The sequence below is a fragment of the Syngnathoides biaculeatus genome, chromosome 3 (genome assembly GCF_019802595.1).
Source record: "Syngnathoides biaculeatus isolate LvHL_M chromosome 3, ASM1980259v1, whole genome shotgun sequence".
Classification (NCBI taxonomy): Eukaryota; Metazoa; Chordata; class Actinopteri; order Syngnathiformes; family Syngnathidae; genus Syngnathoides; species Syngnathoides biaculeatus.
This window is the reverse complement of record NC_084642.1, coordinates 26,013,699-26,033,069: the sequence shown is the minus strand read 5'-3', so window position 1 is coordinate 26,033,069 and position 19,371 is coordinate 26,013,699. Positions and strand designations below refer to the sequence as shown.

At 40.3% G+C, this 19,371-nt stretch overlaps 1 protein-coding gene across 9 annotated transcripts; it reads right to left on the bottom strand.

Moving 5' to 3' along the window:
- Positions 1-54: 54 nt before the first annotated feature.
- Positions 55-18,945, bottom strand: LOC133498353 (LIM and senescent cell antigen-like-containing domain protein 1). Of its 9 annotated transcripts, none has more exons than XM_061815070.1 (12): positions 18,233-18,620; positions 18,001-18,157; positions 17,810-17,876; positions 13,304-13,424; positions 12,974-13,123; positions 10,517-10,667; positions 8,325-8,417; positions 8,165-8,213; positions 7,396-7,471; positions 4,512-4,534; positions 3,656-3,776; positions 3,338-3,556 (listed from the first exon to the last, which is right to left on the bottom strand). In XM_061815070.1, exons 1-11 carry the CDS (start codon positions 18,283-18,285, stop codon positions 3,676-3,678), a joined length of 1,041 nt encoding a protein of 346 aa, XP_061671054.1. In that variant the 5' UTR covers positions 18,286-18,620; the 3' UTR covers positions 3,338-3,556; positions 3,656-3,675. The 9 variants fall into 9 exon arrangements, 7 of the variants coding, with proteins under 7 accessions (XP_061671056.1, XP_061671054.1, XP_061671058.1 ...); XR_009794271.1 differs by having other exon boundaries at positions 3,534-3,556; positions 3,656-4,079; positions 18,233-18,629; XR_009794272.1 differs by having other exon boundaries at positions 3,534-3,556; positions 3,656-3,901; positions 18,233-18,621.
- Positions 18,946-19,371: the final 426 nt, after the last annotated feature.

Below are 19,371 nucleotides of genomic sequence, written 5' to 3'. Positions count from 1 at the left end.
AAAACACATTACAAGAACACAATCATTCACCATTTAATGAATTATTTTCCACTGCTGGCATTTACATGAAAATTCCACAAAGTAAGAGTTCTTCCAGAAATCATTTTATTAGTCCCTCTGTTTTCCAGGCCACTTTTCATATGTAGTTTTGGTAGTGACACAAGACTGTATTTATAATGTCTCCTCTTTTGACTCATTTGGACGTGAAAGCAACATCTGTCCAATTGAGAGCAATCCATGTTTTATCTGACTCCCAAATGTAACTAAGTCATATTTAAAATTAAGATTTAAAACAGTTCAAGTAAAAGTGTAAAATCAACATGTGAATTCACTTCTTCAATGATGGTAATGATAAATACATATGGCACCTTTTTAAGGATAGAATAGGTAACGTTACTGAGGGAAGCTATTCTTCATATGTAAGTAGGGTGCCGTGAAAAAGAATTGACTAGCAAATTCTTAATACTTTCATCACTTTGTTTGAGATCATCAAAAACAAAAAAACAGAAAACTTCCATCCATCCATTTTCTGCTGGTATTCAGACCCCCCTTAGGCCAGTCCAGAGACGTGGTCTCGCCAGTGTGTCCTGGGTCGTCCCTTGGGTCTCCTCCCTGTGGGATGTGCACAGAATACCTTACCAGGAAGGCATGCGGATCAAATGACCCAGCCACCTCATCTGGCTCCCCTCAATGTGGAGGAGCGTCGGCTCTGCACCAAGATGACCAAGCTTCTCACCCTATCTCTCACCTTATTGCCAGAGCTTCAGGCTACCACCTCAGGAATGGAGGTGCAGAACACGGTCCAATTGAACTTGATGTATCCCCGCCATCCCTGCATGTCAATGACAAATTTGGAGAAACACTGAAGATGTCTGCCTCCTGGGGGGTGCACCCCCCTTTGGGCACATTTTTTTTTTTTTTTATAAAACACACTGTTAAATGGTGATCTCTGATCAGTTCTAACTGTATATACAGGGCAATCATAATATTTTGAAAACTTAAAATATGAGTCCATACAACCAAAATAATTTTGCCAAATTTCAGTCGTAAAAATGTAGACTGAGTGAAATTTATATCAAATAGGCTACAGCACTTACAAGTTATACTTCAGAAATAAGTACACAAGTAATTTGTTATATAAGATCATGAAATATAAAAGTGAGTGATAAAATGCGTGATCTGCAGGGCCAGCGCTACAGATAGGCCTAATATTTTTTGCTCCTATCGGAATACAGAGTGCACAGCACTTTGCCGGGAACCTCCCCTTTTTGTATGTGTTCGGTTAGACATGTTGATTTAGTTTTCGTTCCTATCTGCACAGTTACACTTTTTTCAACCCATGCCCATCTGGAATAGTTTTTTACCCCGTGGTTTTTATCAGTTTCCCTGTCACAATCTTCCTCTTTTCTCTCCAAGACTTTCGCCATACTGGCAAACGTGACGACCGCTCAATAACATATGCGTATATATGTCTATAACTATGCCGTAGTAAACAGAATGCTTCTCTATGAAATGTTAACATCAGAGTGAAAATACCGACAAAATGCTGCCGGAAATCGGAATGTTGTCATTATTATAAACAGATAGCAATGCCGTAAACAGATAATTTTCCACTATCACAGCTGTGACTAATTTCATGATGAGCGATGCCGATAAATGCCGGTCTTGATCACAGCCTCACCCTCAAACTGTACCCCCCCCTAACCACAAATTTTCTCAACGGATTTACAAGTTTCACAAAAATGACAATTTCAGGTGAAAAATCTCAGAATTACGGGAATCCGTGGAAAATTCTTATCCCTGAACATGAGCAAATCCTCCAAATGATGCCCTTCCAGGTCTTACTGTCATTGCCTACGTGAGCATTGAAGTCCTCCAGAAGAACGATGGAGTCCCCAGCAAAAGCGCTTCCACTGAAATTATAATTATGTTTTAAAATAGTGATTTCATTATTGAAGGGGGAAAAAATATTCTGTTCCCCATCCCTGTTAAAACATGCATTAATTTGGGATAATCACAATTTTTGGTGAGTTTTCATCGGTAAAAGCCAAGCCTGATTACCTCCAGACTTTTTCAGTAAAAAAAAAAAAATCACTAAAAAGAATGTCCCAACTAAATTAAGTCAGACGAATGAGCATAAAAAAAGATGCAACAAAATTACCCAATTCAAAGAAATTCCAGAAGTCTAGAGATGAAGTAATTGACATCGACCAGTCTGGAAAGGGTTCTAAAAGCTATTTCTAAAGCTTTAGTATTGCAGTAAAGCATAGAGAGAGCCTTTATCCTCACATCTAGAAAACCTGGAACAGTGGTGAACTTTCCAGGAGTAGACAGCCTACAAAGATTACTTAAAGACAACAGCATTGACTCATCCAGGAGGTAACAAAGCAACTCAAGACAGCTTCTAAATAAATGGAGCCCTCCCTTGCCTCAGTTAAGGTCAGTGTTCATGACACAACAAAAAGGAAGACACTGGGAAAAAATTGCATCCATGGAAGAGTTACAAGGTGAAAACCAATGCTGGACAAAAAGAAAAAAAAAGGCTCGACTTACTTTTGCATTAAAAAAAACAGAATGATTTGCACGACTTTTGGAGTATTACATGGAGTAACAAGATGAAAGTTGAGCCTTTTGCTAGTTGTGTGTCTTGTTACATCTGGCACAAATGTAGAATGACCTTTTAGAAAAAGAACAAAAGGGATAAATGGTGGTTGTCGTGTGATGGTCTGGGCTACTTTGATCCTTCAGGACTTGGAAAACTTGCTGTGATTGATAGAACCATGAATTCAGCGCTAACAGAAAATCCTGAAAGGGATGGAAACTGATGTTCATCCATCAGTTTGTGACCTCAAGCCTCTTGAACCTCAACCGCACCTGATCCAAAACACTAGCAGGGCAACTTCTGAATGGCTTAAAAAAAAAAAAAAAGGTTTTGGTGTAGCCTTGTCGAAGTCCAAACTTATATCTGCCATGGCCTTAGAAAGGGCGCTCATGCTGAAAAACACCATTTTGTCAAATTCAAACAATTCTGCAAATGAAAAGTGGTCCAAATTATCTCCACAGAGTTCTGCAAGACTCATTGCCAGGTATGAAAAATGCTTCATTTCAGTTGCTGCTGCTAAAGATGGCCCAACCTGTTATTAGTTTTAGGGAGCCATTACTTATTCAAACAGTCCAGGTAACTTATTTTTCCTTAACAAATCATATCAGTTAAAAAAAAAAAAAAACTTTTTAAGTTCACTTGGGTTATATTTGTCTGATATCTTTGTGAGTTTGCTGATCTTAAACAAAGTGACGAAACAATGCAAAAATATAAGAATTTGTGAAGGAGGCAATACTTTTTCACCAAATTTTATTTTTCAGAACCCACCCAAATTTAAAATGCACCATGAAGAAAACCACAGTAATGAGTTCCTTTATTGTTGTGAGACCAAATGTAGCCTACTTTCGCCCTAAAGACTCAGCCAGCTTCTTCAGCCTTTTCTTCAGCTCAAGAGGAAACTTCTCATAGCACTTTTTACAAACGGGCTTCATATCAAACTCAACAAACTTGTTCCTGCAAAAAAAGGAAGAATTGTGTTCAGACTCCATATATAGTCATTTTAATTATGTACCAGAATGGCATAATAGAACATAGTTCATGCCTCAAGATCACCTGGGGTAAAGCTTTGCTCATTAGTAGTAGTAGTAGTAGTAGTAGTAGTAGTAGTAGTAGTAGTAGTAGTAGTAGTTGTTGTAACGTCCATTAGTAGAAGGTTTTTCTTGTAGCGTTCTGGCTAAAGGCATATATGTTTTATTCATTCATCTTCCGAACCACTTATGGTCACTCAGGTTGCAGATGTGCTGGAACCTATCCCAGCTGTCTCTGGGCAACAGAATACATTCTGTTGCCAGCCAATCACTGGGCACATATAAGCAAACCGTTTGCATTCAAATTCATACCTCTGGGAAATTTAGAGCCTTCAATTAACCTACCATGCATGTTTTTTGTGATGTGTGAATAAGTACCCGGGGGGGGGACATGGCGGTACGGGGAGAACATGCAAACGCTACACAGGCAAGGACCCAGATCCTCAGAACTGTGAAGCAGATGTACTAACCCAGTGATTCCCAAACTTTTATGCCATGCCCCCTTTTGGAGATTATATGACACCCTCACCCACACACTTAACAAATACACATGGGTTTAGCATGCAATAATCAATCATCACCACAGTTGTCCCTTTTACAGTTGAAAGATTACACTGGCGAGTTTATCAAGACACCAAGAATAAATCAAAATGTAAACTTTTGTTTTTCAGCAAAAAATTCACATCTTTCATCATATCATTTAACATAATTTAAGTGCCCAGTGTGGTCTTGAGTGCTCAGTTGGAAAATTAGCACCATCTACTGGGTGTAACTTAATAATGAAAAGTGTTCCTAGGAGTCCCATGCCCAGTCAGCACACCCCCACCCCTATCATAACACCGTGCCCCCCAGGCCCTCAGTTTGTAAACCACTGTACTAACCAGTCATCCACTCTTCCATCTGGCTGTTTTGGGGAGACAATCAATCAATTAATCGATCAATAAAATCAATAAAGGGTGAACTAGTCCAGATTAAGGAATAGAGCAACAGACATGAAAGCACCACTTAAACACTATCCATCCATCCATTTTCTGAGCCACCTATCCTCACAAGGGTCAGGAGTGTCAGAGCCTATCCCAGCTATCATTAAGCAGGAAACTTGGAAAAACCCTGAACTGGATGCCAGCCAATCACAGGCTTCATCGAGACAACCGTTGCACTCACAATCACACCTGAGGGCAATTTAGGGTGCATTTTTGGGGACATGAGAGGAAAGTGGAGTCTCCGGAGAAAAGGCACTGGGAGAACAGGCAAACTCCACACAGGCGGGGCCGGGATTTGAACGCCATTCCTCAGAACTGTGAGGCCAGCGCTCTAACCAATAGCACCACCGTGCCGGCCACTCACAAAGGAAAACACGGTAAAGTCTTGCCTCCTTTACAAAGCATACATATTTCACCATTAACTGCCTACTGTATTCTTTATTTATTGATCCTGTTGGCTCTCAATTTGCATAATGCTGTTGTTAAACACGAAAGGAGTAGCTGCTCTTCCTGACCAGACTCTCCTCCTCCTTGCACCCACCCCGCCATCTGTGGTTCTAAAATGCTTCATCAGACAAAGCACTGCATCTACTGTATAGCAGTTGCTGGTATAGCCAACATTTTTCCAGTCATTGTCATTGCTGTGTAGCTATACAGAATCTATAGTTCCAGCTTTCTGCTCCCACGCAGCAGTTTGAGATTACACTAGAGGATCCCCAAATTTTTAGTTTGCAAAGATGAATGACATCTTGGCTTGATACTTGGAGATAACCACAATAAAGCACTTTTCTTGAGAAATTCAAAATCAACCACTTGGTGAAAATATACCTCTCTTTAAAATCATAACAGAACTAAGCTCGTATTTCGAAGCTACGACTGTTGTTCAAACAAGAATTGGGTCAGTAAGAGTGTTTGCTGTTCCCGCTCCAAAAGTGTTGAATGTTTTGCCACTCCATATCAGACAAGCCTCATTTTTGCCTCAACTTAAATACTTGCTTTAAAGCCATCTTTTCACCCTGGCTTTTAAGTTAGCATATCTCATGTGATCGTATGTGTTCTGTGAGCAGAGCATTTTATTTTATTTCTTTTATGTAGTTTAATTACATTTTTTCTTTCTTTTGTTTTTTCCCCATTTTTATGGCTTTGTACAGCTATATAATGTATATATACAGCCATCCATTTTCTGAACCACTTATCCTCACAACTCCACCTGTGTGGAGTTTGCATGTTCTCCGCGTGGGTTTTCTCTGGGCACTCCAGTTTAATCTCACATCCCAAAAACATGCAATATTAATTGGAACACTCTAAATTGCCCCTAGGTGTGATTGTGAGTGTGACTGTAGTCTGTCTCCATGTGCCCTGCAATTGGCTGGCAACCAGTTTAAGGTGTAACCCGGATTTCTGCTTGGTGACAGCTGGGATTGGCTCCGGGACTCCTGTGACCCTCATGGGAATAGGCAGCTCAGAAAATGGGTGGATTTGAATGTTGTACGTACCTTGTAACATAGCTTGTGTCGTCTACATAGCCATTACAATTTACCTGTATTCCTAACATTCATTATTTTGTGAAAATGCAAAAATGTGAGTTAAGCGACTTAACCTATTAGTGTGCGTGCTTATTTGTTTGCTCATGTGTGAAGTCAATTAGTTTGTGCTAGTACTTCATTTAGGCTACTAAGCTAGCTAATACCACTGATGAAACTAAGGTGGTGCCGGTGATATCGTCAACAATTTTAAAGGGGAATTCCAATTGTTTGGATTAACAATGTATCCAATAGGTTATTTCATATGTACTGTATCTTGAAAATGTTATGTTTATCCTCTCACATTTAATGGTGTTTTGAGAAGATTATCGGCAATTACGAATTTTCATGGGCGCAGCCATTTTGGCGAGCCACATGACCTCAGTGCACGAATGTGATGTATTAGATGCGGCAAGTACTAAATACTTGTCTTTTACATGGGTTCATGGTTGGATACAAGCAAGAAGAATGGTGTGAAGGTTTTATGAGGAGTCACCGATGGTGAAGTGGTACACACGCCTGAATTTGGTGCAGGCAGCATGGGTACGATTCCTGCTCAGTGAAGGTATCTGCCTTGTGACTGATTGGCGACCAGTTCACAGTGTAGTCCGCCTTTTGCCTGAAGCAACCTGGGATACGCTCCTGCTCTCCCGTGACCCTTATGAGGATAAGCGGCTTGGCTAATGGATGGGGGGGGGTTTATAGGGCTCTCCATTTGGCTGTGGCATCTAGACACAATTATAACCCTCATTTGTGAGGGTGTTAATTATTCACTGATTTTTAATGTTCCTCAAATCGCAGAGGTTCACTGTATTGTAGCTCGCAGGGAATGATGGAAACTGATGTGAATGTCAATACAAGAAAAGATATACATGCATACCTAAAAAATTCATGTATATCATGCCACAGAGGAATAGAAAAGACAGAAACTGCACCAAACAACAGATGAGAAGGCAACTTATAAAGGATAACTCTTCTGAGAAGCAGCAGGCTTTTTCTTGCACTTGTTGGCATCACCCTCACAGTAGGCAAGGCGGGGTTTCAGCTCCTCAGGTATATACTCATAGCAGTGCTTGCACACGGGCTTCAGGTCAATTTCAACAAACTTAACTCTGTTACAAGGCATCACACATGATGCATGTAGAGTGAGAGAGCAAATCGAGGCAAAGTGAGAAGAGAATAATTGTGAACAGTACAGGATAGTATTCAGATAGGTTAGTAGGCTGCTAGTTAAGTTGGTTGTAAATACAATCACTTACTTGAGGGTGAGCTTTGTGTTGCAGGTAGAGCAGGAGAAACAGCTGACACACCAGGCCTTGTTGAGAGCAGATACCACTGAGGGGAAGCAGAAACAAATCAACAACGAGTCTGAATTAGTCCAAATACATTGGAACCACTGGCCTATTTTTGCTTATTGAGGCCGTTTGTTCTGCTCTGCTTTTAAATTAGCATCTCTGATTTGCTTAAACTTGGAATAAGCAGAAGAGAAGAGAAGAGAAGAGAAGAGAAGAGAAGAGAAGAGAAGAGAAGAGAAGAGAAGAGAAGAGAAGAGAAGAGAGAAGAGAAGAGAAGAGAACACAGCATTTCAGAAACAAATCACATCTAATCAGGAGTGTTTTAGCCATACGAAACTGATGAAATAGCAATTTGCCACACACACGTATATCTAACACAATCTGCCTTAAAAGGTGTGCTTTTCCAAATCTAAGAATTAGGTTAAAATTTCAAAGATAGCACGGTGGACGACTGGTTAAAGCATCTGACTCACAGTAATGAGGGCCGGATGTGTATGTTCTTCCTGTGGCAGCGTGGGTTTTCTCCGGGCAGTCCGGTTCCCTCCCACATCCCAAAACATACATTAATTGCACACTACCCATAAGTCTGAATGTGGGTGCAAATCATGTGCCCTACGATTGGCTGGTGACCAGTTGAGGGTGTATCACGCCTCTCCCCCAGAGTCACCTAGAATAGGCTCTACCACGCCCACGACCCTAGTGAGGATGAGCGGTACAGAAAATGGATGCTTACCATCACCCTCAATGACACGGTTGCAGTGGTAACACACATCACCGAATAGCTTGAAAATAAAAGCACAAAAGTTAACTATTTGAGAAAATAGGCCACATAAGTATTGTATTGTTAATTTTAGGTAGAACACGAGCATTTTATTTGAATCTCTTCTTCATACCTGGTTATAATGCGTTTCACAGTAAGCCAACCCCTTCCTCTCATAATGGCGATGGCCAAGGAATGGCTTCTCACACTTGGCACACACAAAATGCTGCAAGCACAAAAACATCTTTACTATCCCCATGTCCGTAAACCAATTGGTGCCAGTCAATAAAGGAATGATTAAATGGAAAATATACTAATTTCATAATACTCTTGTTTTACAAACTTATGCGATGTCAAAGTATGATGATGTTTGATTGTCGGATCGATGATAGCCTTGAAGATTTTTAAAAGACAAACACCAGTTATAAAAGTCCCTACAGGCCATTTGCCATATTTCTGTTCTAATTGGGGTGACAACGAGTAACAATAAATAACAATAAATTATACATGGCAAAAAAGGATATCCCAATCACTTTTTTTTTTTTTTTTTTTTTTTTTTTTTTTTTTTACAGATGACTCCAAGTCTTTTTCTTTGCTTTTAAGGATCTGTTGATACAAAGTCCTGATCTGATATCATGACAATGCATTCCAAAAAAAAAAAGTGTGCATCCAGATTTTCTCAATAAATGTAGAGTTTAGTTTTTGTTCTTTGTTTTTTTTCCACTGTAGATGGTACAGTCCACACCCTCCTTAAAATGTGCATTTGGCCCAACTCAGGCAACTTCATTATAATAAATAATACAAAACCAGAGCAAGATTTTTATATAATGTGAGCAAATAGATGAAATATAGCTACATGACTTTTATGCAAATAGAATGATAACACAAAGCAAATTACATAGTGTGCGAGATGATTACCAGTCATAATATTTTGATATAACTATACAATAAATGTATATTTTATTTCCTGGGGAATAAACTAGGACCATTTTGAAATAGCATATACAGGAATCTTTACCATACCATGAGGGATTGCTCTGAGTGCATGGTAGAAAATACGTTTACATTGTTATTTATTAATTTGGCGTGTCTTAAGACCATAATGACTATCCAAGCAGCAAGAGTCTTGGTGAGATATGTCACATGCGTGATGACTACAAACTTGCTTGTCACAGAATAACTCCTACTTAATTAACTTCTAATTGAAATCGAGTCAATGTGTATTCGTCACTATTCCAAACCTGACATTCTCTCGACTCATTGATCAACTCTAATTTTTGATCATGTGATTGGATTGGGACATACCTAATTATAAATGAGCTGGTGTTACTTATTGCTTTTCTAAAGTATATTCTGGAGTCCTAAGAAACATATTCAGGGTTGGCACTGGGTGACGAAACCTCTTAGCTAATCTGCCTAAACAGTATAAAAAAAATCTCCGCGCCACACTTTTGTGTCGTCAGCCACAATATCACGTGTTGATGTGGCAAAATTTTAAGCCGTTTAGTCGGTGCTCATCACTGGGAATAAAGATGATTATCGTTATTGATGTCAGTCCAATTAAAACTACCTCGTCATCAATCAGAAGTAGCCCTGACTCGACGACAATGTTTGGCTCGGGCACCCCAATGACGAGTTAACTCACCCTGCTTTGAACCAGCACCGCCGCTCGGCTTGACAGCCAAAATGGGATTTTGGGCATATGCATTAATGAAGACGGCTGCTAGTTAGCTGGGAGAACTAATGTGAATTGCACGACACATTGACCGTGGAAACTTGAAACGTACATTGCGATAAATTTGCCTGCTTCGATTTGGCGTCAAACGGCATCAGGTCTTGTATTCCCTGAAGCGCTGCTCACCATATATTCAGCAGTGGCTGGACAGTGGAATGAAGCATTTTATGAAGTAGGCGACTAAGCCATTAATGCAGTTCACACACAGCAGAATGAACACACTCACTCTAAGGTTTATTAGGAAGGGCTTTTGAGTTTTTAAGCGGGCAATTTTGATTTTCCAGTGTGGTAAACAAGGGCAACATTTGCTTTGTCACATTCTGCTTCAATTAACTACTGGCAAGGTGGAAACCGAGCAGCGCGAATCCTGATATCTGTCTTGGTCTATTCACATACATTTAGTATTAGTTTAAAATGGAATTCTTTTATTTTTAATATCTAATTCAAATTCATTTCAAGACACACTAATAGTGTGATCACTAGGATGGATATAAAAAAAAATAGCATGATTTGTAAATGCTGAAAGACCAACTTAGTTAGGGCTTAAAAAAAAAAAAAAAAAAAAAAGCAAATTAGTCTTGCTGACACACCTCAACATGCCACTGCTTGCCCATGGCATTGACAACACGCCCTTCGATGGGTCTCCTGCATGCACCACAGATAGGCACTCCCATCTTGTCATGGCAAGGCAAACAAAAAAGTTCGCCTTTCAGTTCTCTGGCTTCAGCTGTCAACTCTTTCCTGTAGACGGATGAGTTCAAGAGTTACTAGTTACAGTGCCGTGAAAAGGTATTTGCGCCGCTCCTAATTTCTGTTCTCTCTCTAAACAAAGCTTTAAATCACCAAATAAATTTTATTATCACAGAAAGACAAACCAAGGAAACACAAAATGCGGTTTTCAAATTAGACTTGAATTTATTATCCAGTCACTCACATATGAAAAATGTACGGGTGTGGTCAGTCATGCTCGCAGATAAAGTTGTGGGTGTGATTAGGGATGGAATCTCAAGATCTTAAAATAACTTACTAATTTATAACTGTAAATTAAAAATAAAATAAACAAATACGTAACTAAAATAGAAAACTAAAATTTCTAACTCAGAAATGATCATTTCCAATTTCAACAGATATTAGTAGAGGGTTAGGGTTATAAAACGGTATTTACAATTTTTCATCAAAAATTTTTGATCTGACGAACTTTATCCGAAGAAAAGCTAAATGCACGGGCCTGTCAAGGAATGAACATGAACGGTCTAGACCCGCATGTAAAGAAGATGCTGAAAGTTTTGTTCAACATAATCGCCGTTATTGGCAAAAAGCTAGCTATAAATTGTAACAAACATTCCTGTCGGCAATCGTGACATATTATTGTGGGAGGGGGCGGGGAGCACCCATAGAGTGACTGCCGTAAATAGGAGGCCGGCTTGCTAGAACGCGCCTTTATGTGCGTGGGCTCGACGTATTGGCCACACCTGAATCAAGCGACGAGATGGATGAAAGTCTAACGTCTTTTTTTTTGGGGGGGGGGGGGGGGGGCACACCGTCACACTGCCTCGCGATCAACGTCATGAGTACCCCTGGTCTAACTGAATTTCCTTTGACATGGCTCATTATGTTGATGACTTTAGACGTAAATGCGCTGGCAGTACGTGAAGCAGCTCTGAACATGCTCTTTCGGCCTAACTTTCGTCCATGCTCAGTACGTTTAACTTGCATTTCCTATTTCCCAGTGAATATTGGTTGTTTTTGAGCAGGCTTGTTTAGTTAACAACGTTTATGAAATAAACATAAAAATTAATGACTAGACTGCACAAAATAAGCAACGTCTTTCAATATCTATTTTTTCTACTCGTAACAACTTTTACGCATGTTATTTTTCATGATTGACTGTTCAGATTTGCGAGCATGGAGGCGCGCGAGCGCATTCGCGCTCGTCAAATGTGAGTGACTGATTAGGGCACGAAAAAAATCCAAACCTTTTTGACCCTATGTGGAAATCATAAAGTCACTGTGACTAACCCCAAATTTTGGAAAAGTGAGTTCAATTTCATAAGCCAAACCCAAATTGGATTACAACCATACTTGTTGAATCAAGAAATCACAAAAGGTCACAAAAGAACCTCATACAACAACTAAAGACCAGCAGGCCTCGGTGGCTTTAGTTAAGGTCAGTGTTCTACCATAAGAAACCCCTACTGTCAGCAAAGAATACAAAGGCTAGTCTCACATTTGCCATTTGGAAAAATATTCTGTGGGCTGGCGAGTTAAAAACTTAACTATTTAGAAGGTGTCTGGCCTGTTACATCTGGCATAAAAAGGGCATAGCATTATGCCAACAGTGAAGCATGGTGGTCGCAGTGTGATGATCTGGAGCTGCTTTGTTACCTAAGGACCAGGACAACTTGACAACAATTAATTCTGCTGTGTACCAGAAAATCCTGAAGGAGAACACCAGGCCATCAGTTCATGCCCTCAAACTCAAGCGCTCTGGGATCATGCAGCAGAACAACAATCTGAAACACACTAGCAAGTTCACCTCTGAATGGCTCAAAGGAAAAACCTAATTAAGGTTTTGGAGTGGCCAAGTCAAAGTCTGGATTTAAATGCAATTGAGACGCGATGGTGTGACCTTAAACAGGCAGTTAATGCTAGAAAACCCTCCAATATGGCCGAGGTGAAACAATTCTGCAAAAAAGAGTGGGATGAAATTCCTCCAGAACGATGTGAAAGACTCATCACCAATTTTCACAAACGCTTGATTTCAGTTATTGCTGCAAAGGGTGGCACAACCGGTTATTAGTTTCTTTTTCACAGAGGGTCAAAAAGGTTAGTATTTTTTTGGGTGCCTTAATAAATTGAATTGTCATTTGAAAACTGCATTTTGTATTTTATTGGATTGTCCCTGGGTGTTATCAAATTTGGTTTGATGATTTGAAACCTTTGTGAGTGATATGTTTAAAAAAAAAAATGAAAAAAAATTCCGGCATCGATAGAATCTGACAGTTTTCCACCTATGTATCCTTGTGGAGTGAAGTGCGAGTACTGACCCACAATTATTGCAGTTGAAGTGGTCTGGGTGGTAAGGATCATTCTTAAAGATCAGCGGTTGCTCTTCAATGATGGCATGGCACTTCTGGCAGATGTACTTGCCCAAGCCACGAGCCTTCTCTCGATTATGGCATGGGCGACACAGGTGCCTGGAAAATGAAGAACATGTAGTGTTTGTTATGCTACAAGACTGAAGAAATAATGGTCTGTTTTGACTGCAGGCACTTCATTATTTGTTAGTATTCGTAAATTTAAGCGGATTGTTTTCTATACATACACAAACATTTGCCATACAAGCTGTCAAAAATTTATGATGATGGGACACAAACCTGCCAGCATTTTTGACAAAGCCAACATCAGCCAGCACAGCCTGGCAGATGTCACAGCAGAAGCAGTCAGGGTGCCAACTGTTATTCATGGCCTTGATAACACGGCCTATGATGAACTCACCTGAAAGAGATCATAAGTGATATTCGCTTAAGACAGACATTTTCTGCACTTTTACTGATGAGCAATTCACTGAGTAGTATTCTACATATACATAAAAAGCTTTCAGGGGCAGAGAATTACTAACTGAATTTATACCTGCACAATAGTGTTCCCATTCAGTGATATGCATCTGAATAGTACATACGAAAGTTCAAAGTATGAACTGTCAATTATTAAAAGTATTCTCCAGAGGTGGGTAGCGTAGCCAAATATTGTACTGAACTAAGAGTATTGCTACTTTAGAAAATGACTCACCCACAAGTAAAAGTATAGTACAGTGATCACACTGGATTGGCGCAATGGGAGCCCAATGCGAAAGTCAAAGATGGAGTCTAAAAATAGATGTGGATGTGCAAGAATAATAATAATAATACCAAATAGCATGTCAGTCAGACAGAGTTAAAAGTGTCTACCCTTCAAAAATACTCAAGTAAAAGGTTCAGTACATTTAAAGCACTCTGACAAGTACATCTTATAGAAAATGTTACTTGAGCACCTTACTACCCACCTCTGGTACGTTCCAACAAGATGTTGGACACTCAGCTTCTCAGATTGCATATACAGTGCCTTGTGAAAGTATTCCCCCCCCCTTGAAATTTTCAACCTTTCGCCACATTTCAAGCTTCAAACACAAAGATATAAAATTAACATTTTCTCTCAAGAATCAACAAGTGGGACACAATCGTGAAGTGGAATGAAATGTATTGGATATTTTACACTTTTTTCAACAAATAAAAACCTGAAAAGTGGGACGTACAATATTATTCGGCCCCCCCTGCATTAATAAACGTATATACGTAGCGCCACCTTTTGCTGCAATTACAGCTGCAAGTCACTTGGGGTATGTCCTTATCAGTTTTGCACAGAGAGAATGATATTCTTGCCCATTTTTCCTTGCAAAACAGCTCAAGCTCAGTGAGGTTGGATGGAGAGCGTTTCTGAACAGCAGTCTTTAGCTCTTCCCACAGATTCTCGATTGGATTCAGGTCTGGACTTTGACTTGGCCATTCTAACACCTGGATATGTTTATTTGTGAACTATTCCATTGTAGGTTTGGCTTTATGTTTTGGATCATTGCCCTGTTGGAAGATAAATCTTCGTCCCAGTCTCAGGTCTTTTGTCTCGGGTTTTTGCAGACTCCAAAAGGTTTTCTTCCAGAATGGTCCTGTATTTGGCTCCATTCATCTTCCCATCCATTTTAACCATCTTCCTTGTCCCTGCTGAAGAAAAGCAGGCCCAAACCATGAGGCTGCCACCACGTTTGACAGTGGGGATGGTGTGTTCAGGGTGATAAGTTGTGTTGCTTTTACACCAAACCTATCGTTTTGCATTGTGGCCAAAAACTTCGATTTTGGTTTCATCTGACCAGAGGACCTTCTTCCACGTTTGGTGTGTCTTCCAGGTGGCTTGCGGCAAACTTTAAACAAAACTTTTCACGGATATCTTTGAGAAATGGCTTTCTTCTTGCCACTCTTCCATAAAAGCCAGATTTCCGCAGTGTACGACTGATTGTTGTCCTATGGACAGACTCTTGCACCTCAGCTGTAGATCTCTGCAGTTCATCCAGAGTGATCATGGGCCTCTTGGCTGCATCTCTGATCAGTCTTCTCCTAGTTCGAAGTGAAAGTTTAGAGAGATAGCCGGGTCTTGGTAGATATGCAGAGGTCTGATACTCCTTCCATTTTAATATGATTGCTTGCACAGTGCTCCGTGAGATGTTTAAAGGTTGGTAAATCTTTTTATATCCAGATCCGCCTTTAAACTTCTCCACAACAGTATCTCAGACCTGTCTACCATGTTCCTCGGTCTTCATGATGCTTTCTGCACTTTAAACAGAACCCTGAGACTATCACAAAGCACGTGTGTTTATACAGAGACTGGATTACACACAGGTGGATTCCATTTATCATCATCAGTCAACATTGGGTCATTCAGAGATCCTCACTGAACTTCTGGAGTGAGTTTGCTGCACTGAAAGTAAAGGGGCCAAATAATATTGCACGGCCCACTTTTCAGTTTTTTATTTGTTAAAAAAGTTTAAAATATCCAAGAAATTTGGTTCCGCTTAATGATTGTGTTCCACTTGTTGTTGATTCTTGACCAAAAAATGTCATTTTATGTCTTTATGTTTGAAGCCTGAAATGTGGCGAAAGTTTGAAAAGTTCAAGGAGGCTGAATACTTTCACAAGGCACTGTATGATTGCAAACAGCAGACCATATATCTCAAGTAAGCATTTAAATATGTATACTGTTTTTTAACTGAACTGCCGCAACACTAAATAGAGAAATTTCAAGCAACCACCAGAGTGGTGCAACGAATACGTCTGCACGACTGTTGGAAATTTGATTGTGATTTTCCTGCCACAATAAAATGAGCCTGATTGTTGGCGATTCTTTTTACATTTAAAATTTCGGCATGGAAAGTGCTTCATTTGCAGCAGTGCCCACAACCAAGTCAGTCAGCCACCAGGGGCAAATCCATGGTTAAAGCTTCATTACGCTGGTCCCATTTTAAAAATAAAAGCATAACATGGAATTGATGTCCAAAGTAGGAATATATATGTGAAGATTTTATTTTGAAGGTGGACCTATCAGAACATTGGCAGAGAGATGAAATATCATAGTAACACACTAAATACTATGACAGATAATTGTGAATAAGGATCTTTCCAACCCTTTCCAACATGATGATGATACCACCAATGTGTCAAATGATCTGAGTGAATCACCAGCTACCACTGAGAACTTACTCTGTCAGAATTTTTTTTGCACTGGAGTATTGGCTGGTATCGACAGCAATCAGAAACCCCTATACCTTGAAATAAAACAAGTATCATCCCAATCCCAGACTATTCCTACTTTAGTCATAATAAGGGAAAGCATAACTACAATGTGGCCCGTGAATGAACATGAGTTCTTGGCACTTTTTGAAAGAAATTTTAAGCAAAGATGTCTATTGTAAAAGATATAAACAAAAATATATAGGTTGGAAATATAAAACGGTTTAAAAAAAACAAACATTTAAAGGCATTTAGATGAAGATTATTCTTGACTTTATATTGCTCCATATTGTAACACCAGTATTTTTCCCTATACTGCAAATGAACATTGCACCACATATTGGTCATTGATTTCGTTTTCTTTAACACAGGTATCGACTGTTTTCGTCTGACGTCACACAACTTCCGGTTTAGAAAACCATTTTAGATGGGTGAATTCGAGTAAACAAACTGTAACTCAGCAGAAATCAGAGACGTATGAATGTGGGTGCACTGCCATGTTATCGGTTGCTCAAACGAAAGTGGGTGTTTTAAAGCTTCTTTCTTTCAACTGCCAGCTGTGATCAAGAACCAGTGCGAGAAAACTGAGGCGACAACTGCGGCTGTCTAGTATCAGTAGAGCCAATCCAACAGCCAAATTATTCCCTTATGTCAAGAGTTTGCTCGGAGCACTTTGATCTTGGTAGGTATTGGACACCTTTTAGAATTTCACACCTACTGAGCAATAATTAAGTTCTGTGAAAGAGAAGTATTCTTTAGGGCCAAGGGCCTACATAATACCAGTCTGATTGCAATGCATGTCTCCCAAAATCTGTATTTTCTGTCAGCCCACAAAAGCAACTAAACGTGAATTGAATTCCCCTCACTACTTTATAATGAATCCGTTTTAATCTTTATTTCATTGTTTCACATATTCAGTTTGCACTTGCTTTTCTCAATCCCCCCCTCCCCACAAAGTGATCAGTATGTGCACGTTAGCAAAAAACGAAAATAAGAACCTACACCTCTTTCGTTGGTATAATCAGCATAATTTAACACAGTGCTGATTATAATCACGCGTTACATGTTTAAATTGCAGTGTGGAGACACAGGTTGCTCACAATAGATACTGCTGCATCATGAATACAGCCATTGATGATTTGGTTGTAGGCCTCCAGACCTTTGTAATTCTTTAGTTGGTCCATGGTATAAGTGCTTGTCAAGAAGAAGGCATCGTTGACGATGTCTGGATAGGTGACCAACGCCCACAGTTAAAAAAATTCTTCCTCCATTTATGTTTCTCCAAGGCATATGGGTCGATATTGTTGATCAAAGCACACTTCTCGTCGTAACGGTTTCTTGAAACAACATCTAATGACCCTCGATAACTTTCCAAAGTCTTTTTAGCCATCATTTTAACTGTCGTACGAACATTTGTGTAACTCACATCTGTATGCCAAAGAGATAGTGAACCCATCCAACTTGGCGGCATGCACGGATGAGGTCACATGGTTAAAAACAGTCCATTGGCCGTGAGAAAGTGGGGGGGGGGGGGGGGCAAACATTGTTCTATCTCTAAACACTCACCACATTGGCGGCAGCAGGGTGCAAAGAGTATCTGAAAGTCGTGTTCACAGTATTTTCTTCCTTCGAACTGTAAAGGAAAAGCGATCCATTGGAGAATGCACAGTCATACATAAAGGACCTGTGAGGAACAGATCTTATTGCTGAGAGCCATGCTTGCTTATTCCATTTCGTTAAATGTATTACAGGACTACCTCATAGAAGAGTCCCTCCGGAAATTGCTGGAAACACTGGGCACACACGAAACACTGTTCGTGGTACAACTCCCCATTGCTGTTGACAATCTTCTCGGTGGGACCAAAGCCACTCTTACATCGTTCACATGCTGCATTGGCCAGGGCATTGGCGATGCTGTGGAATGACACAAGAAAGAAGGGATTAGCCTTTGTGCACTACAGACAGTTGACAGTTTTGTATCTCCCATACTTCCAATATGATCTATCTACTTCGAATTTGTTTCTTCCGGCACTTGTCACCATAGGGAGTCGAAGGAGGTAAACTCACTGCAAACTCATCCCTATTTAGGTAAGAAAGAGAAGCACTGGGATGTGGCTTACGTTTTTGTAACCCCTCCTTCAAACACAAAAACTCACATTGACAGACTTCGTCTAGGCATGAGCGCATTCGCAAGAATGCCGTTTGATTATTATTTGTCCTAATTAAATCTATGCAAAAGGAGTTGCACGGTGGAGCACCGCGGTTACTAAATAGAATGCTAACTTGCTAAAGTTTGCCAAGGTAATAGATACACAAAACACTCTTTAGCCTTAATAGCCATTGGTTTTCAAAATCTGTAATTACTTTAAGGACAGTCAAGCGTTGCTACACTGCACACGTCTTGTTAAAGAGAAGACATTAGCTGTAGCTCGATAGCGCTAGCTCCTAAATTAGCAGCAGCGAATCCTCACGTTTACTGTCATGTTTAAGTTCACTCACCTGCCCGGCATTCCGGCCACCCCCAGCATCGCCTTTTTACATCCAAAATTATAGAAACCTATTTAGATAATTGACGTGTTTCCGCTTTAGCTCAACTTTTTCTTGGATAGGACGAAGCCTCGCCTTGATCGCCACGCTACATGAAGAGACTTGCCCAGTAGATGATTACAACAGACCTCCTCCTCCTCCTCCTCGGAAGTTCAAACTCACCCAGCACGCTGTCAGTTGCATTTGATGTGCCGTGGAATGGGGATTTCGAGCTCCTTGTTAACCACCTGTAAATCTACAAATGTGTATTCATCCATCCATCCATCCATCCATTTTCTTAGCCGCTTATCCTCACGTGGGTCGCAGGAGTGTTGGAGCCTATCCCAACTGTCAACGGGCAGAAGGCAGAGTATACCCTGAACTGGTTGGCAGCCAATCACAGGGCACATCGAAACAAACAGCGCACTCGCAATCACACCTAGAGCCAATTTAGAGTGTCCAATTAATGTTGTATGTTTTGGGGACCGGGGAAGAAACCGGAGTGCCCAGAGAAAACGCACGCAGGCACAGGGAGAACATGGAAACTCCACACGGGCAGATTCATGATTGAACCTGGACCTTAGAACAGTGAAGCCAACACT

Coding starts and splice junctions, on each gene's coding strand:
- LOC133498353 (XM_061815067.1), bottom strand. CDS start 18,285: ATGGTGACAAGTGCCGGAAGAAACAAATTCGAAGTAGATAGATCATAT. Junction 18,158..18,232: donor GTAGATAGATCATATTGGAA/GTATGGGAGATA, acceptor GTCATTCCACAG/CATCGCCAATGCCCTGGCCA. Junction 10,668..12,973: donor TTCAACTGCAATAATTGTGG/GTCAGTACTCGC, acceptor ATCCGTCTACAG/GAAAGAGTTGACAGCTGAAG.